At 45.5% G+C, this 19,708-nt stretch overlaps 1 protein-coding gene across 1 annotated transcript; it reads right to left on the reverse strand.

Moving 5' to 3' along the window:
* Positions 1 to 2,566: 2,566 nt before the first annotated feature.
* On the reverse strand, positions 2,567 to 14,054 carry LOC118393301 (dnaJ homolog subfamily B member 5-like). The gene is given in 5 exon segments (XM_035785860.2): positions 2,567 to 3,476; positions 10,590 to 10,891; positions 10,894 to 11,244; positions 11,973 to 12,225; positions 13,509 to 14,054. Coding segments are annotated over 4 exon segments (1,098 nt in total). The 5' UTR covers positions 12,184 to 12,225; positions 13,509 to 14,054; the 3' UTR covers positions 2,567 to 3,242.
* Between the last annotated feature and the right edge of the window lie 5,654 nt (positions 14,055 to 19,708).

Below are 19,708 nucleotides of genomic sequence, written 5' to 3' on the forward strand. Positions count from 1 at the left end.
GAAAGCAGTCGAATGGGGGTCAGCTACAAATACCTCCACTCCTCACATAAACACACAAGACCATACATAGCTCAATACTTGGTTTATTGGTTGTCATTGTAAAATTCAACTCACATGAGAAACTTTGTCGAAAGTACAGAAGCTGTGGAACAGTGAGAATCACTCGGTTGCAGTGTCTGTATCTCTGTGTGTGAACATGAAAATACGTTTGGCACAACCTATAGGCAGGGAGCAACAACCGTATCATTCTGTTTCCTTACATATTCCTTCAATTCCCTCTAGCCTGTAGACCAGGGCTCGCCAACCCTGTTCCTGGAGCGTTACCTTCCTGTAGGTTTTCAATCCAACCCCAGTTGTAACTAACCTGATTCTGCTTATCAACATGTTAACTATTAGAATCAGGTGAGCAAAATTATGGTTGGAGTGAAAACCTACAGGACTGTAGCTCTTCAACAACAGGGTTGGAGAGCTCTGCTGTAGATATTTCGTCAATAGAAAACATATTACAAGTGGCAAAAAGACCAAGAAAAGGGTCTCCATTTAATATTGATAGTCTTAAAGTGATGTATGATAGTACCAGACTGATAGGCCCCTCAGCGCAGTACAGATCACTGCAGCCCCCAGACTGATAGGCCCCTCAGCGCAGTACAGATCACTGCAGCCCCCAGACTGATAGGCCCCTCAGCGCAGTACAGATCACTGCAGCCCCCAGACTGATAGGCCCCCTCAGCGCAGTACAGATCACTGCAGCCCCCAGACTGATAGGCCCCTCAGCGCAGTACAGATCCCCTAGGCCCCTCAGCGCAGTACAGATCACTGCATCCCCCAGACTGATAGGCCCCTCAGCGCAGTACAGATCACTGCAGCCCCCAGACTGATAGGCCCCTCAGCGCAGTACAGATCACTGCAGCCCCCAGACTGATAGGCCCCTCAGCGCAGTACAGATCACTGCAGCCCCCAGACTGATAGGCCCCTCAGCGCAGTACAGATCACTGCAGCCCCCAGACTGATAGGCCCCTCAGCGCAGTACAGATCACTGCAGCCCCCAGACTGATAGGCCCCTCAGCGCAGTACAGATCACTGCATCCCCCAGACTGATAGGCCCCTCAGCGCAGTACAGATCACTGCAGCCCCCAGACTGATAGGCCCCTCAGCGCAGTACAGATCACTGCAGCCCCCAGACTGATAGGCCCCTCAGCGCAGTACAGATCACTGCAGCCCCCAGACTGATAGGCCCCTCAGCGCAGTACAGATCACTGCAGCCCCCAGACTGATAGGCCCCTCAGCGCAGTACACATCACTGCAGCCCCCAGACTGATAGGCCCCTCAGAGCAGTACAGATCACTGCAGCCCCCAGACTGATAGGCCCCTCAGCGCAGTACAGATCACTGCAGCCCCCAGACTGATAGGCCCCTCAGTGCAGTACAGATCACTGCAGCCCCCATACGGTCAGTGTCGGTATCCACTGGTACTGAGTACCATCAACTAAAATGTTCTACTGGTTGAGTAGCAGCACTCATATTGATATACATATATAATCACTTTAAAGAATTGCGGCGTTCCAGCTCCTAAATAGAAACATTACCGGGAACAAAAATGAGTACCAGCATCTATTTCATTCCTTCACCTCAAGCACCACATTAAGTAGCACTCTCACTAAACTCCCCACAGCCAAAAGATGGCATCCACAGTAGATCAGTCCTGGCTATCTGGGCAGGTTTACATTGAATGTGTTTCACAAAACCTATTATAAAGTTTCATAGAAATGTGTCTTCATATTCTCTGCGTTTAACCTGTGGACACTGAGTGTGTGTGTGTCTCCAAGTTAAGGCACTTACCAGTCTCTCATTGAGTCAGGGAGAGCTTAAGGCAGTTAAAGACTTAGTCATTCCCTTTGAGAGAGACACACCACAGGGATCAACGCACCTATGGATGACAGACTTCGATGAAACGGTTCAATTCTGGTCCTGTGGGGCCAAAACCCTTTTGTGTCTTTTGTTTCTACCTGGTGGTTAATTGCACTCACCTGGTGTCCCAGCTCTGAATCAGTCCCTGATTAAGAGAGGATGAAAAACAGAAGTTCAAGCACTGACCTAGATGATGATGATGACCCATAGTGCAGGGGTATTCAACTCTTACCCTACGAGGTCCAGAGCCTACTTTTCTGTTGTACCTTTTAAGTAATTGCACACACCTGATGTCCCAGGTCTAAATCAGTCCCTGTTTAGAGGGATAAGAATGGGGGGGAAAGCAGTGGAACTGGCTTCGAGGTCCATAGTTGAATTTGAGGGCCATAGTGGATCACACAGTGCTGGGCTTCTCAGCCAGTCAGGGGGTCTGGACCAGAGACATAGATACACAGAGTTCAGCAAACTGTCCACCATGTTACAACCAAACCTTTCACAACAATTACATGCTCATTTGCACTTCGAGTGTGGATTATGGTGAGCAAATCCAAATATCAACATATGTTTGCCAAACTATACATCTATGTCAGTGGTTCTGCACAGGGAGGATCTGGTAGTAGTGGCTGGAGCAGTAGCCTCGTCCAGCAGATAACACAGAGTTCACACATTATGCTTTATTAAACATTAGAAACAGAAACAGATGATTACGTTAAAATGGGGAGCAGAGACTGAAGCTGCTGGTAGATAAACAATAAAATAATCCACTTTCAACTTTCCTCTGGAAAATCCTGGACAATCTTCTCTTTTTCAAATCAAGTGTTCCTCTCAACTCCTCCATAAGAAGAGGAGGATCAGGGGGATGTATAAAACCCTTGATAAATGTGTAGAAAAGAAGAGCATTAAGAAAAGGAGTTCCGGTAAAAGCCAAAGCCACGCTGAGCCGTTCCTCCGTATCACTTCGCCATGTCCGTGTGTGTGCGCTTGGGCGAAAAGAAACAAAAACATCCTAAAACTGGAGGTCCTCTTGGCATACCCAGAAAAAAACCTTTCCCTTAAAAATAGTGTCCAAGTAATGTTGTGTGGTAGAAACAGTGAGATCTTGAAAAGGGGGAAGATGGGATGGGTCCAACTGGTAAAAACGATTTGTGTTTATGTGGTGGGGAGGGGAGGGATGGCGAGGGGGGGGTAATGAGTCTGGCGGGGTGGGGAAGGGAGGAGTGTGGGGGGTGTAATGAGTCTGGGGGGGGTGGGGAGGGGGGTAATGAGTCTGGGAGGTTGGGGAAGGCAGGAGTGTAGGGGGGGTAATGAGTCTGGGGGTGGGGGGGGGGGGTTGTCCTAAGACTGGGGTAGGTGTTGTCTGATGATCTCTCTGGATTGGGGAGGGATTCTGTCTGGGAAGCGAACCGTGAACTCTACGATGAGATCGCCGCGCTGAGTGGGGCTCTTAGGGAGGGGCAGGCCCTCCCCCCTCAGCCGCTTTACCGTCCCTGGCTTGATGACCTCATGGCAGGATAGCGGGATGACGCGGTTATCCAGGGTGGGAATGTTCACCGTACAGCCACACAGCGCCTGGGGGAGGGGGATATGAGAGGGTTTACTACTGTATCATATGACACAAGCATGTTTACTATATGACTGCTTCATTACAACAGTGATTCTCAATCTGTTCCTCTTGGCGTTGCACAGAGTTGTTCTACTCACACCCAATGATGACAAAATCATATGTTGTTAGTTGTTAACTAATTCAGTGATTAAGGATAGGTGAAAACGTGTGTTTCGGGAGCTATGGACGTAGAAAACTAGTATCTGTTCCAGTTTAGCAGTCTAGAACACAGTTTCAGCTGGAGAACATTAGAGAACATGACTTGGCGCTCAGAGTGGAACAGAATGACATCATCATCTACAATGGATCATTCCCTCTCTGACACTTAAACAAGTTTCCTGAGCTTGGAAAACCCCGGTGTGTGTGCTTGTGTGTGTAGGGTTGATAGTTGGGGGGTTGTAGAGTGCACAGGAGGCTAATTTTAGAGTGTGGTCTCATTTCTACAGCTAATGAAGTAAGACCGAATAAGCTGAGGTCGTGGTCTCTCTCTCTCTCTCTCTCTCTCTCTCTCGCACACGCACACGCACACGCACACGAAAGGAGAGAGAGGCTGAAACCTGGGTGTCCACTCATTTTAGGTCAGTTTTGCACCCTACAATTAAAAGAAAACTGATCCTAGATCTGCAACTCCTACCCAGAGCAGGCAGCACACCATACTAAACTCCAACCCTGGGCCAGGGTTGGGTAGTAACTGAGTAATCAGAATACAAAAACAAAGTAACTAATCAGCTTGGATTAATTACAAAAATGATTAATCTGATTATGCTTGCATTCTTAAAAACAACTGATTGCATTCGGGATTACTTCATCTAATCTCAAGAGGCAACATCTGTAAAATTTTGCCAGCATTTGCCCACTTTCATTTAGCGCACCCTCAAGACTTCTCACACGCTCTTAAAGGTTCTATCGTTCTGCTGACCTCTCATCAAGGATGGATGGCTTCTTTAGTATTAAACTGGTTGAATGAATAGGTAAGGCTTCCAAAACATTTACACCTAGCCTTCTGGTCAGACAGTCGTCATCGAGTTCCTGCTTGCTGCGTTGCACTTTCCCTCTTTCTCGGTTGTGATCTCTGTCCGAAGCAGTAGAGAAACGCTTTCTGATTGCGCAATATTTCAAGACGCAATCCCAGAATAACACTGAAGAGAACTGGGACCCAGCGTTCTGTAGGTCTGAATTCTATTTATCAACTCTTACTATTGAACATAGGGCACTCACGTCGGCCATTCAAGGTGACAACATAGGCCTATATATTACATTTAGTGGTGTAAATACTACGGCAGACTATCAGTAGTCTAACTCTCAGTAGTCTAACTATCAGTAGTCTAATATTAGGCTAGATGTATTGTTTGCAATCTAGCTAACTACTTCCTCTTTTGGTGAATTAGCCCCAAATGAATTTGTTTGTAAATTTTGTGCCCTAAAATAGTTACTTAATCTCTATTGAAAAAATAAATAAATAAATCTGGGACTGTATTTTAACAGTAATATATAATTGCCTAATTGTCCAACTCAAAATTTGTGACAATTTAGGGTGTGCATCATAAAATATCTGGAATTGTGCATTCAAATTAATTTATTGATCATACCATTCTATTCTAGTACTTAATGAAGCAGGTTGAATTACTTAATAAGATGATTAGGCAACCCGTGTTTTCTACTACGTGACCCCGCAACAAAATCTTGGTGCGACCATATGGTCCAGACAACTGAAAATGTTGGTATGGAGCCCTGTGACTATGCTCTCACATAGCAAACACTTGAGTTGTAGGGTCTTTATGCTCTCACATATCAAACATATGAGTTGTAGGATCTTTATGCTCTCACATATCAAACATATGAGTTGTAGGATCTTTATGCTCTCACATATCAAACATATGAGTTGTAGGATCTTTATGCTCTCACATATCAAACATATGAGTTATAGCATCTTTATGCTCTCACATATCAAACATATGAGTTGTAGGATCTTTATGCTCTCACATATCAAACATATGAGTTGTAGGATCTTTATGCTCTCACATATCAAACATATGAGTTGTAGGATCTTTATGTTCTCACATATCAAACACTTGAGTCGTAGGATCTTTATGTTCTCACATATCAAACATATGAGTTGTAGGATCTTTATGCTCTCACATATCAAACATATGAGTTATAGCATCTTTATGCTCTCACATATCAAACATATGAGTTGTAGGATCTTTATGCTCTCACATATCAAACATATGAGTTGTAGGATCTTATGTTCTCAGTTAAATCAAACTGTATTAGTTTAGGATTTTTATGTTCTAACATATCAAACACAAAGTAATCCAAAGGATCTTTATGTTCTCAGTATATCAAACATATGAGTTGTAGGATCTTTATTCTCACACATATCAAACATATGAGTTGTAGGATCTTTATGCTCTCACATATCAAACATATGAGTTGTAGGATCTTTATGCCCTCACATATCAAACATATGAGTTGTAGGATCTTTATGCTCTCACAATAGTCCCCCATTTAGAAATACTAATGTTACTCAGTTAAATAATACTGTATTAGGTTAACATTTTTTATGTTTTAAAATATCTGGTAATCCCAAAGTAATCCAAAAGATTGCGTTACTCATTTTGAGTAATCCAAAGGATCACGTTACCGATTACTTTATTTTCATGTAACTGTAATCAGCAACAGATGATATTTTTAAAGTAATCCGCCCAACACTATCTAGGGCTGGATTGAATCATTAGCGCTGATGATAAGCACGATTGAAATTTGAAGACAATGTTTCAGCGTTCACGGTGACTGCATTCTCAATGTTTCAACGTTCACGGTGACCGCATTCTCAATGTTTCAGCGTTCACGGTGACCGCATTCTCAATGTTTCAGCGTTCACGGTGACTGCATTCTCAATGTTTCAGCATTCACGGTGACTGCATTCTCAATGTTTCAGCGTTCACGGTGACTGTATTCTCAATGTTTCAGCGTTCACGGTGACTGCATTCTCAATGTTTCAGCGTTCACGGTGACCGCATTCTCAATGTTTCAGCGTTCACGGTGACCGCATTCTCAATGTTTCAGCGTTCACGGTGACTGCATTCTCAATGTTTCAGCATTCACGGTGACTGCATTCTCAATGTTTCAGCGTTCACGGTGACCGCATTCTCAATGTTTCAGCGTTCACGGTGACTGCATTCTCAATGTTTCAGCGTTCACGGTGACTGCATTCTCAATGTTTCAGCGTTCACGGTGACTGCATTCTCAATGTTTCAGCGTTCACGGTGACTGCATTCTCAATGTTTCAGCGTTCACGGTGACTGCATTCTCAATGTTTCAGCGTTCACGGTGACTGCATTCTCAATGTTTCAGCGTTCACGGTGACTGCATTCTCAATGTTTCCGCGTTCACGGTGACTGCATTCTCAATGTTTCAGCGTTCACGGTGACTGCATTCTCAATGTTTCAGCGTTCACGGTGACTGCATTCTCAATGTTTCAGCATTCACGGTGACTGCATTCTCAATGTTTCAGCGTTCACGGTGACTGCATTCTCAATGTTTCAGCGTTCACGGTGACTGCATTCTCAATGTTTCAGCGTTCACGGTGACTGCATTCTCAATGTTTCCGCGTTCACGGTGACTGCATTCTCAATGTTTCCGCGTTCACGGTGACTGCATTCTCAATGTTTCCGCGTTCACGGTGACTGCATTCTCAATGTTTCCGCGTTCACGGTGACTGCATTCTCGGTAAACGCTGCATATGCACCTCAATCAAAAATTACCTTTACATTTCAACAAAAAATGACATTCTGCGCTATGGTTTGAATCCAGCCCCTAGACAGGTTGCTATGACACTGGAGACACACAGACAGCTGACATAAGGCCAGTCTAATGATGTAAGCCTCAGCTCAGACAAGGCAGCACCAGAATAATATATACCACTCCTGATAAATTAAAACTCTGACTAAGTATAGTAGGCTTACAGTTTTCCAGTCCCAATTCAATAACATGAAACTATTTTGAATTGTATGTTCCAGTTTAGTGCTTACAAGTTGCCCAATCAGGTGTCAACAGTCCCAGTTAGCAGTTGCCTAATCCAGTGTTTACTAACCCCTGCGCCTTAACCCCCCCACCCTCTAAAACATAAGGCATCCAGAAACCATTGCCTAAGCGTTATCACATGCTATGTTGTCTTTGCCAATGCATATAGCATATTTCTCTGTAATATCAGAAGTCAAGTTCCTCTTAGAGTTAGCGATAGCCTTCTAAGTATGATTGTGTGTGTGTGTGTGTGTGTGTTCTTCCTTCCTGTTTTCCACACTGACGCCGAATGGCAAACTGTCCTGATTTAGAGAGAACAGCCGGAGAGACAGCAGGGCTTGAAGCCTGCAGTTGCAGGTTAAGGCCACCGGCTCCAGTGATGACATAAAGGTCCAGACTCCAGACATCCTTGGTAGAGGTCATTGAATGGTCATAATGCAGAGGTAACAATTGTCTTTAGCAGACTAAATAAAGAGCCTTCAGCTCTGCACTGTGCAACGTAGCTCTCATTGGGCTTGTTATTGTTAGACCTAAAGCCTGTGTAAAACAGAGGGCCTAAAGTCAGCCGGTGTAGCTAGCATAGGGTCTGACCCAGCTATTTTAGGGCCAAAACCCAGCCAGCATAGCTAACAGAGTGTATAAAAGCAACCAGCCCGTCAACAGCGCCCAGTGCCAGGCCTCTGTAATCATACCTTCCTGTTGGATGGAAGCAGAGCTCCCTGGCAGCTCCAGTTAAACTATATTTTTCAGATAATGGTTCAGATAACCCAAATACCCAATACTCTCTCTCCCTTCAACATCTCCCCTTCCTCCCTCCTCACCTCTCTCCGGTCTCTCTCAGGTTTCTCTCCTGTCTCTCTCCTTCACTGGATCTAAATGAGCATTTGTTGTCTTTACTGGATACATTAGGGGCTCGATTCAATCCGTATCGTGGAAGTTCAGAGCTATAGCACGTTTGGAATGTAAATCAAATCAAATTTGATTGGTTATACACATATTTAGCAGATGTTATTGCGCGTGTAGAGGAATGCTTGTGTTCCTAGCTCCAACAGTGCTAGGCAATGTTCCCGCGTGCGCAACGACTGCACTCACAGTAAACGATGCATATGTGGTTCAATCGGAAATTACCTTTACGTTTCAATCACGCCACAGAGCTGAACTTCCGAAATACGGACTGAATCAACAAGGTCTGTGTCCCTGATGGTACCCTATTCCTTACATATTTAATGCACGAAGAGTAGTGCACTATCTCATAACTAAAAGATATTTCTATGGCAGTATATGACATTAAGATAGAACAGTTTATGACAGCAGTAAAACAGGCCTCCTGGTTAATGAGCTTATCTGAGCACTGCGGTACTTGTATAATTAATACAGTATGTACTTAACAAGCTCCTGTTTAGGGTCTGCCATTAGCCAGTCCATTAATATAGGCAGTAGATAAATGGCAGCTATATTGGAACTATAAAAGAGTGTTTCATTTCACAGGCTGGTCACAGCTGAGCTTGTGACCACACAGGAATAGAGGTTTAATTAAATGAACTGTCTGTCAGAATACCACCCTCACACCACAATCCTCTCTCTCTCTGTCTCTCTCTCTGTCTCTCTCTCTCTCTCTCTCTCTCTCTCTCTCTCTTTCTCTCTCTCTGTCTCTCTCTCTGTCTCTCTGTCTCTGTCTCTCTCTCTGTCTCTCTCTCTCTGTCTCTGTCTCTCTCTCTCTCTCTCTGTCTCTCTCTCTGTCTCTCTCTGTATCTCTCTCTCTATCTGTGTGTGTGTGTCTTGCTCTCTCTCTGTATAAAAGAGAAAGAGAGCTGTCTAAGTGTATAAATCCTTTATTGTGTGTTTTTGCACTACATGGTGAGTACCATAACGATTGTTGTGCTCATTAAAAGAGCTATCATAAAGGAAGACATATAAGGCAGGACAGGGCAGAGTGTGAGTGGCCCTGTCACACAGGGACAACACATTCCCCCATGCTCACTCACACTGCAGCGGCAGAGAGACATTCTGCAAAGCACTCAGTCTGCCCACCCAGAGCTCAGCTCACTTCACAGATAGACTGGAGGGATGTGTTGAACAAGGTCATGTACTCAGAGGAACAGCCTCTTTTAGGTGGAGTACTCATGTTTAACTGCACACACATCTTCCACCACTGCCCACAGCCTAGTGCTAGAAACATGAACACCAGTGTACTGCTGTTAGAGGTGCCCGGGGCTCTGAGTCAGAGAGAGTAGGAGAGTAGGAGAGTAGGAGAGTAGGAGAGTAGGAGAGTAGGAGAGTGAGAGAGAGTGAGAGAGAGAGAGAGAGAGAGAGAGAGAGAGAGAGAGAGAGAGAGAGAGAGAGAGAGAGAGAGAGAGAGAGAGAGAGAGAGAGAGAGAGAGAGAGAGAGAGAGAGAGAGAGAGAGAGAGAGAGAGAGAGAGAGAGAGAGAGAGAGAGAGAGAGAGAGAGAGAGAGAGAGAGAGGAAAGAGAGAGAGAGAGAGAGAGAGAGAGAGAGAGAGAGAGAGAGAGAGAGAGAGAGAGAGAGAGAGAGAGAGAGAGAGAAGAGAGAGAGAGAGAGAGAGAGAGAGAGAGAGAGAGAGAGAGAGAGAGAGAGAGAGAGAGAGAGAGAGAGTAGGAGAGAGAGAGAGAGAGTAGGAGAGAGAGAGTAGGAGAGAGAGAGTAGGAAAGAGAGAGAGAGAGAGAGAGAGAGAGAAAGAAAGAGAAAGAAAGAGAAAGAAAGAGAAAGAGAGATGTGACTTTTGATGCTCTTCATTAGAACATCTCCACTTACTAACACACACACCCTTGTGAAAACCTAGAGGCAGATAGAGTTTGAGTCTCCTGTAGAGTAGAACATTTCAAATATTGTCTGAACAGGTTAGTACCACAGGCCTCCAGTTCTATGTGAGTGTTCTGTAGGGTATTTGTGCATAGAAGGAGAGAGAAAGAAAGTAAAAGAGCACTTTGTCACAGGCTGCTAGTTTTGTAATAATGTATTTGTGGAGACAAAGGCTGTGTGAGAAAGACAGAGCGACAGACAGACCGACAGAGCGACAGACAGACAGCTCCTACCTCCTTCAGACTGATATTGCCTGTGTAGATGATATTGGAGCCGTCTCTCCTAAAGTGGGCGTGTCCTTTGTCTCTGAGCACAAAGGCGATGTCTGCAGGAATGTTCTCTGGGGTCTCGTCCCCCTCCTTAGGGAAGGTGATCTTGGTGCCCTCCTTCCATCCCCTCTTTATCACGATGTTCAGGATCTTGTCCTCCGTACAGCTGCTCCTGCCATCAGGGTTCAGCCTCCTCCTGGTGATCTTCATCCGCTTGGTGCAACCATGGAAGATCTCCTCCAGAGACACCTTCAGCTCGTGGACGACGGGGGGTCCTGCTGCCTCCTGGACCCCCCCAAACGCTCTGACTGCACCCCCCTCCTCCTGCCCCCGCCATGGCCAGGGAAGCCGTTGACCCCCCCGGGGAAGCCGAAGTGTGTGAAAGAGGCGAAGGGGTCTTCCTCATCCAAGTCTGTTTCCATGTCATGGTCGTTGGGGACCTTGGAGTGGACGCCGTTGGAGCGGTTGTGGTGGTTGCGGTGCGGTCCGAAGAACATATCGAAGGGGTTGGACCCGCCGAAAAAGGAGGCGAAGGTGGCATGGGGGTCCCCATGGAAGGTGTAGTGGTACGACCCACCAGGAACCCCAGACTGACCACTACTGCCCCCCGCCTTCAGACCTGACCGAGAGGGAGAGAGAGAGAAGGCTGTGAGTACACACACTCACACACATACCTGTAGCCTAATTCCCTTTCCGTAGAGAAAGGAGAGAGTTAAATCATTTTAGAGATTAGTTTACAGCAGGTAGGAGGGAGTTTGAGGAGCGGAGGCCCGGGAGGCATGAGTAGCAGTCAGAGCGAACTCATGTGGGTGAGAGAGTTCCCACAGGATCCGGTGGTGGGGGGGGGGGGTCTAGCAAGAGGCTTGCTGCTACAGAAACAGAGAAGACTACCCACAGCTAAACACACAAACACATACACACCACCTCACTGCTATTCTTATCTCTGCCTCCGCATGGATTCAGGCCTATCTGAGAGAGACGCAAACACACTGTGGAAAGACCTAGTCAGACAGAAGAGAACACACAGTCAGACTGTCAGAGGGTAGAGGTGGAAGGGTGAGGTGGGGGGGATAGCTAAATAAAGAAAGGAGTCTGCTCAGTGTTCTCTCTCTCACTCACACACACACACACACACACACACACACACACACACACACACACACACACACACACACACACACACACACACACACACACACACACACACACACACACACACACACACACACACACACACACACACACACACACACACACACACACACATAACGATAAATTACTTCATGGCAATTATATAATCACACCGACAACATTCTCAGAATGCTGAGCACCCTCTCTTTCTCTTACCCTCCTCTCCTAGCTGGTCATAGATGACCCTCTTCTTGGGGTCACTCAGAACTTCGTACGCCTCAGCGATCTCTTTGAACTTGTCCTCTGCATTTGCGTCTGTGTTCTTGTCTGGGTGGAACCTCAGTGCCATGCGGCGATATGCCTTCTTGATCTCCTCCTCGTTAGAACCCTTAGGGATACCCAGCGTCTTATAGTAGTCCTTCCCCATGGCAACGACCTTTCTGTGACCCCCAACACACACCCTGACACTCTGGAGGTAGAGGGAGAGAAAGGTTACTGGGTTAGGCATACTCCTGGGCCTGAAAAAAACAGATCCACACAGCCTGGCTCTCTGGTGAGGCACACACACACATATGCACACGCACACAAGTATTCTAAACACACATGTGAGTATTCTAATGGATCTTGAAGTCTTTACTCCATCACAGATGATGTGTGGAACTTGCTATGGTAATGTGGTAAGGTGTTGCCATGGCAGTGTAGTAAAAGCTCAAAGTTAGTGAATGTGAGGAACTCCCTACCATCTGGCACCTCACTATCTGCTACACACACACACACACACACACACACACACACACACACACACACAACACATGCTATCAGTAGTCTTATAAAACCGCAGTCCTGTTAGCCTAAATATGACACTATGCATCTGTCATTGTAGGCTACAGTCTGCCCTGCGAGCTATTTTATAGCTGGATAAACTACAACAGATGGTAGGCTATTTATATGGCCTATGTATGGTTGTTATTTAGGTTTTCCTGTAAATATCTTCATCACTGTGAATCTCTACGGTAGAAAATGAGACAAAGAAACAGCACCTGTCATCCATTATAGAGCCGATCTGCGCCGCACCGAATTTCGCTGTCTTTGTTCCGCCAGGTAGGCTAATTGTAGACTATTACCGGCAAATATGTCAAGAGACAACAACGCCTCTCTCAGTGTGAGAATCGAACCTATCGATTGACCAATGCAGAAACCGGAGTGGTGCAACACCAGCTATTCCACAGGCTTCAATGACAGCGGTGGAAACTGACAGTGAGCGGTGCGAAGAGAACACATAAGAATAGAAGGATGAAATGAAACGTTTCCTACCCGTTATAATTTTCAGTAGAAAAATCGGCAGATCAGATGAACATATCCCCGTCCCTCTCTTCTCTCCCGCCCTGGTATCCCTCTCGGGTCTTTATTGTGTGACGTCAGAGTTCAACTGCTCACCGGTTCCGAAATAGTTGGTGACAGAACAACGCTCTGACGTCAATTAGGCGAATAAAACCAAAACCCATGCCATTCAATCAGTGACTCAAAATCACATAGTTATGCGGTGTGGTTCTGGTTAAATTAATTAGACCTTCAACACTTATTTCCACTTACGATGTTAAGATGTTAAACGTCTGAGGAGAAATACGGCGTAGGCCGACAGCAACAACCCAATTCCTGTCCTAGCCATAAACTGAAATAGCCTAGGCCATATCTACTTCGAGTTAGTCTAGTAAATTAGTCCGTAGCCGGTGTGTTTTCGTAGCGTCTTACCGTATGCTAGTGACTGTCTCTGGACTTCACCAACTGTCCCTCGCCGCTCCTCCGCACGACAGCTGATTTGCGGGTCGAACTCTGCCAGTTCAAAGCGCAGCGCGCTTTGTTCCAATCCACTCCGAGCGGATGGGAAAATACAGCCTGACTCTCTAGAGATAATTTGTTGCGCTGATTGAAGCGTTTATCAAATTCACCCGAGTCAATTTATCCAATCCATTTAATCATTGATCCACTAAGTGAGATGTTGGTTTACTTGACTTCCATTCCTGGGAGGAGATAAACAGTCTGAAGTTTAGGATTAGTCTACATCATGGCTCTGCTTCACTCTGAGAGAGCTGGGATTCTACTCTAAAAGAAAACAGAGACATATTAGGAGTCTGTCTGTCTGTCTGACTGTCTGTCTGTGTTGACTGTCTGTCTGTGTGAGAGAGAGAGTGTGATAGCAGAGCCCTAGGCAGATTTACCCAATGCCCGTGGATGGTACTCCAGGCTGAGGCAGTGTGTGTTTGTGTGTATGCCCGTGGATGGTACTCCAGGCTGAGCTGTGATATAAACAGAGTTAGTACATGTGATCACTGGCAGTCAGGGACTAGAACTTTCCCGCACACGCGCATGCAGGCAGACAGACAGAGAAGCCTGAGGAATGAGTCAGTCTCTCTCACTCAGCACAGAGACCAGGGGTACATTTCAATAGTCTTAAGTGGCTGCCTCTCCTTGTGTCCTTTCCTTAATTGACAAATCTTACATAAATCCAATGTTGTCAGTTCAGTACAAATAAAGAGGAGAGGCCATTTTAGACTGCTGAGACGCAGCCTATGTCTCCTTCCCAAAATTCTGCTCTATATGTAGTGTATTTATATCTGTCCACATGTCTACCTCTTCTCCCCTTCCTTTCCCCTCTTTCAAGAGGATGTGTTATGTCATCAGAGAGAGTTATGCTGTAAGAATCTTTTCTGTGACATTTTTACAGTTAAGGACGTTAACTGACATGAACTGCCTGCTCAGTACAGCACAATTAAAAAAGGAGTTGATTATAGTTTTCATTCCTACATTATGCAATTTCCAAGAAAAATGCACTCTGTTCAGAAGCCTGTAAGCAGTAAATGTACCTCCAAGAGACATAAGAGAGCGCAGAACCATTAGGGTGTGGGGGAGGATTGAAGAGGTGGAGATAGGTGGGATGGGTGGAGAGGCAGAGATGCAGGCATGTCACTCAAGGTAGACAGAGAGGGAAGGGGATAGATAAGAGGCTAAGGGGGAATTGTAGAGAGAGAGCGAGAGAGCGAGAGAGAGCGAGAGAGAGAGAGACAGAGCGGCAGAATACCTGACCACTGTGACTGACCCAAAATTAAGGAAAGCTTTGACTATGTACAGACTCAGTGAGCATAGCCTTGCTATTGAGAATGGCCGCCGTATGCAGACATGGCTCTCAAGAGAAGACAGGCTATGTGCTCACTGCCCACAAAATGAGGTGGAAACTGAGCTGCACTTCCTAACCTCCTGCCCAATGTATGACCATATTAGAGAGACATATTTCCCTCAGATTACACAGATCCACAAAGAATTCGAAAACAAATCCAATTTTGATAAACTCCCATATCTACTGGGTGAAATTCCACAGTGTGCCATCACAGCAGCAAGATTTGTGACCTGTTGCCACGAGAAAAGGGCATCCAGTGAAGAACAAACACCATTGTGAATACAACCCATATTTATGCTTATTTATTTTATCTTGTGTCCTTTAACCATTTGTACATTGTTAAAACACTGTATATATATAATATGATATTTGTAATGTCTTTACTGTTTTGAAACTTCTGTATGTGTAATGTTCACTGTTAATTTTTTATTGTTTATTTCACTTTATATATTATCTACATCACTTGCTTTGGCAATGTTAACACATGTTTCCCATGCCAATAAAGCCCTTGAATTGAATTGAATTGACAGAGAGACAGAGAGAGAGAGACAGAGACAGAGACAAAGTAGAGGAAGAGAGCGAGAAAGTTGGCCCAGGTTTAGTCTGGCTATAGCTTGAGTCATCCCTTTCTCTTCAGTAGTGAGGAGGTGTGAAAGAAACGATTGACTTAGTGGAGAAGAGCAGCTCTCGTGGGAGGAGTCTGTCTGATAAACCGTGCACATGCACGCAGCATGTACAGTGCCTTCGGAAAGTATTCAGACCCCTTGACTTTTTCCACATTTTGTTACGTTACAGCCTCATTCTAAAATGGATTGAATTGTTGTTTTTTTCTCTCGTCAATCTACACACAATACCCCATAATCACAAAGCAAAAACAGGTTTTTAGAAATGTTTGCTAATTTATTAAAAATAAAAAACTGAAATATCACATTTACATAAGTATACAGACCCTTTACTCAGTACTTTGTTGAAGCACCTTTGGCAGCGATTAAAGCCTCGAGTCTTCTTGGGTATGAAGCTACAAGCTTGGCACACCTGTATTTAGGGAGATTCTCCCATTTTTCTCTGCAGATCCTCTCAAGCTCTGTCAGGTTGGATGGGGAGCGTTGCTGCATAGCTTTTTTTCAGGTCTCTCCAGAGATTTTCGATCGGGTTCAAGTCCGGGCTCTGGCTGGGTTGTCCCGAAGCCACTCCTGCATTGTATTGGCTTTGTGCTTAGGGTCGTTGTCCTGTTGAAAGGTGAACCTTCGCCCCAGTCTGAGGTCCTGAGTGCTCTGGAGCAGGTTTTCATCCAGGATCGCGCTGTACTTTGCTCTGTTAATTTTTCCCTCGATCTTCACAAGTCTCCCAGTCCCTGCCACTGAAAAACATCCCCACAGCAAGATGTTGCCACCACCAAGAGATAGTGCCAGATTTCCTCCAGATGTGATGCTTGGCATTCAGGCCAAAGAGAATCTTGTTTCTCATGTCAAATCAATTGAATTTACCACAGGTGGACTCCAATCAAGTTGTAGCAACATCTCAAGGATGATCAATGGAAACAGGAGGAACCTGACCTCAATTTTGAGTCTCATAGCAAAGGGTCTGAATATTGAAGGTAAATAAATAAGGTATTTCTGTTTTAAAATGTTGAAGAAATGTGCAAACATTTCTAAAAACCTGTTTTCACTTTGTCATTATGGAGTATTGTGTATAAAAAAACATGTAATACATTTTAGAATAAGGCTGTAACGTAGAAAAATGTGGAAAAAGTCAAAGGGTCTGAATAGTTTTTGAAGGCACTGTACACTGGTGTCAGGTGTAAGGGCACATACCATACAGTACATTTTTTTTTTCTGTTGACATTTCCTGAGCCATCCCCTTTGGCAAGCTGGGTTTGGCCGGTAGGGATATCCTTGTCTCACCGCGCACCAGCGACTCCTGTAGTGGGCCGGGCGCAGTGCGCGCTAACCATCCGACACATTGGTGCGGCTGGCTTCCGGGTTGGATGCGTGCTGTGTTAAGAAGCAGTGCGGCTTGGTTGGGTTGTGTATCGGAGGACGCATGACATTCAACCTTCGTCTCTCCCGAGCCCGTACGGGATTTGTAGCGATGAGACAATGTATCCCGAGCCCGTACGGGATTTGTAGCGATGAGACAATGTGGTAGCTACTAAAACAATTGGATACCACGAAATTGGGGAGAAAAAGCGGTACATTTTTATTTTTATTTTTTTATTAAAAAAAGTGAGTGTGAGTGAGTGCAATAGGGTAATTTGCATTGATTTAATTGAATAAACATGATTAATCCTATAAAGGGATTAACACACTGGGTAACATTTATGTGAGTGTAATATTTCTGTGAGTGTAATATTGCTGTGATTGTACACAGGAAGGCTCTAGACACTACATGTACTGACTGCTGACCCAATGTTCGTTTCCATGACAACAGAAGGAGCTGCCAACAGCGGAGCCCTCTGAGTGCTCTCTGTCTGTCTAGTCCTCTGTCTGTCTCATCCTGGTCCTTTGTCTATCTCATTCTGGTCCGCTGTCTGTCTCAGCCTGGTCTCTGTCTCAGCCTGGGTGTGTGAGGGTGTGTGAGGGTGGTGAGCGTGTGTCCCAGCAGAACGGGTAACAGAACCTGTCACAAAGTCTCACACGTAGATCTCCTAGCAACCAATTCCATGAGCAACAGCACTGAAGAAGAGCTCCTCCTTAAATTTACATTTACATTTAAGTCATTTAGCAGACGCTCTTATCCAGAGCGACTTACAAATTGGTGCATTCACCTTATGACATCCAGTGGAACAGCCACTTTACAATAGTGCATCTAAATCCTTTAAGGGAGGGGGTGAGAAGGATTACTTTATCCTATCCTAGGTATTCCTTAAAGAGGTGGGGTTTCAGGTGTCTCCGGAAGCTGGTGATTGACTCCGCTGTCCTGGCGTCGTGAGGAGTTTGTTCCACCATTGGGGAGCCAGAGCAGCGAACAGTTTTGACTGGGCTGAGCGGGAACTGTACTTCCTCAGTGGTAGGGAGGCGAGCAGGCCAGAGGTGGATGAACGCAGTGCCCTTGTTTGGGTGTAGGGCCTGATCAGAGCCTGGAGGTACTGAGGTGCCGTTCCCCTCACAGCTCCGTAGGCAAGCACCATGGTCTTGTAGCGGATGCGAGCTTCAACTGGAAGCCAGTGGAGAGAGCGGAGGAGCAGGGTGACGTGAGAGAACTTGGGAAGGTTGAACACCAGACGGGCTGCGGCGTTCTGGATGAGTTGTAGGGGTTTAATGGCACAGGCAGGGAGCCCAGCCAACAGCGAGTTGCAGTAATCCAGACGGGAGATGACAAGTGCCTGGATTAGGACCTGCGCCGCTTCCTGTGTGAGGCAGGGTCGTACTCTGCGGATGTTGTAGAGCATGAACCTACAGGAACGGGCCACCGCCTTGATGTTAGTTGAGAATGACAGGGTGTTGTCCAGGATCACGCCAAGGTTCTTAGCGCTCTGGGAGGAGGACACAATGGAGTTGTCAACCGTGATGGCGAGATCATGGAACGGGCAGTCCTTCCCCGGGAGGAAGAGCAGCTCCGTCTTGCCGAGGTTCAGCTTGAGGTGATGATCCGTCATCCACACTGATATGTCTGCCAGACATGCAGAGATGCGATTCGCCACCTGGTCATCAAAAGGGGGAAAGGAGAAGATTAATTGTGTGTCGTCTGCATAGCAATGATAGGAGAGACCATGTGAGGTTATGACAGAGCCAAGTGACTTGGTGTATAGCGAGAATAGGAGAGGGCCTAGAATAGAGCCCTGGGGGACACCAGTGGTGAGAGCGCGTGGTGAGGAGACAGATTCTCGCCACGCCACCTGGTAGGAGCGACCTGTCAGGTAGGACGCAATCCAAGCGTGGGCCGCGCCGGAGATGCCCAACTCGGAGAATTGCACATGTTTGTAAAAAAATGTGTATTATATGTTTACAGTTGAATTATCTTGGTGCATTTCTGTCTTCTGGCCATTTAGAGGACTTGGAAGATACTTTTCTTTTGTGGAAACGGTTTGGAGATTTTGAGAGATTGATCGACTTGGTCTTGTGGTGCTGACTCATCAAGACTCATCTGCGGTGCTGAATCATCAGACAACACAGGATAGGGGAACTATAAACCCAACATGGACAACAACAAGAATTAGGACATAGATAAACAAACACAAAACCAACAAAGGGAGAAAGAGGAAGGATTTCTGAGGAATTTCTGAAAGATAGTTCAGGCCTAGATAGCGAAACAAGCATTCAGACGAAAAAATAAACAATCAAAGTAGCACTTGGAAAGGAGGTGGGAACATTCTGAACATTGAGAGAGTATCTTCATTTATGTGCAATGTGTTGTTTCGTTGAAAAACACATTTCATATTTTTACTTGTATTCTTCATAAAAGTGCATTGTTTAAAAAGTGAATGTATCTATAGGTGCATTATTGAAATAAGTGCTTTCATCAAGAAGCACAAGCACATCATTCTAGAGTAGAGTGAATTGTTTAATGAGGTCACAATGGAGATGAAAAGGAATGCATTCTCTAAGCATTGTTTCAGAGACCTTGCCATCACATATCTTGAAAATGTTACAAGTGAGTCAGGAAAAAATAAATTGCTAAGAGAATCCCCAGAGACTGCGGGCAGACTTAATTCTAAAAGCAGATGATCCTAATGCTTAGCACACAGCTCTCCACAAGAACAATAATGAACTTAAAATGTCAGGAAACAGAACAATGAGGCAACTGTACATTGATTCCACCCCCAAATCTAACATGC

The sequence above is a fragment of the Oncorhynchus keta genome, chromosome 14 (genome assembly GCF_023373465.1).
Source record: "Oncorhynchus keta strain PuntledgeMale-10-30-2019 chromosome 14, Oket_V2, whole genome shotgun sequence".
Taxonomy (NCBI): domain Eukaryota; kingdom Metazoa; phylum Chordata; class Actinopteri; order Salmoniformes; family Salmonidae; genus Oncorhynchus; species Oncorhynchus keta.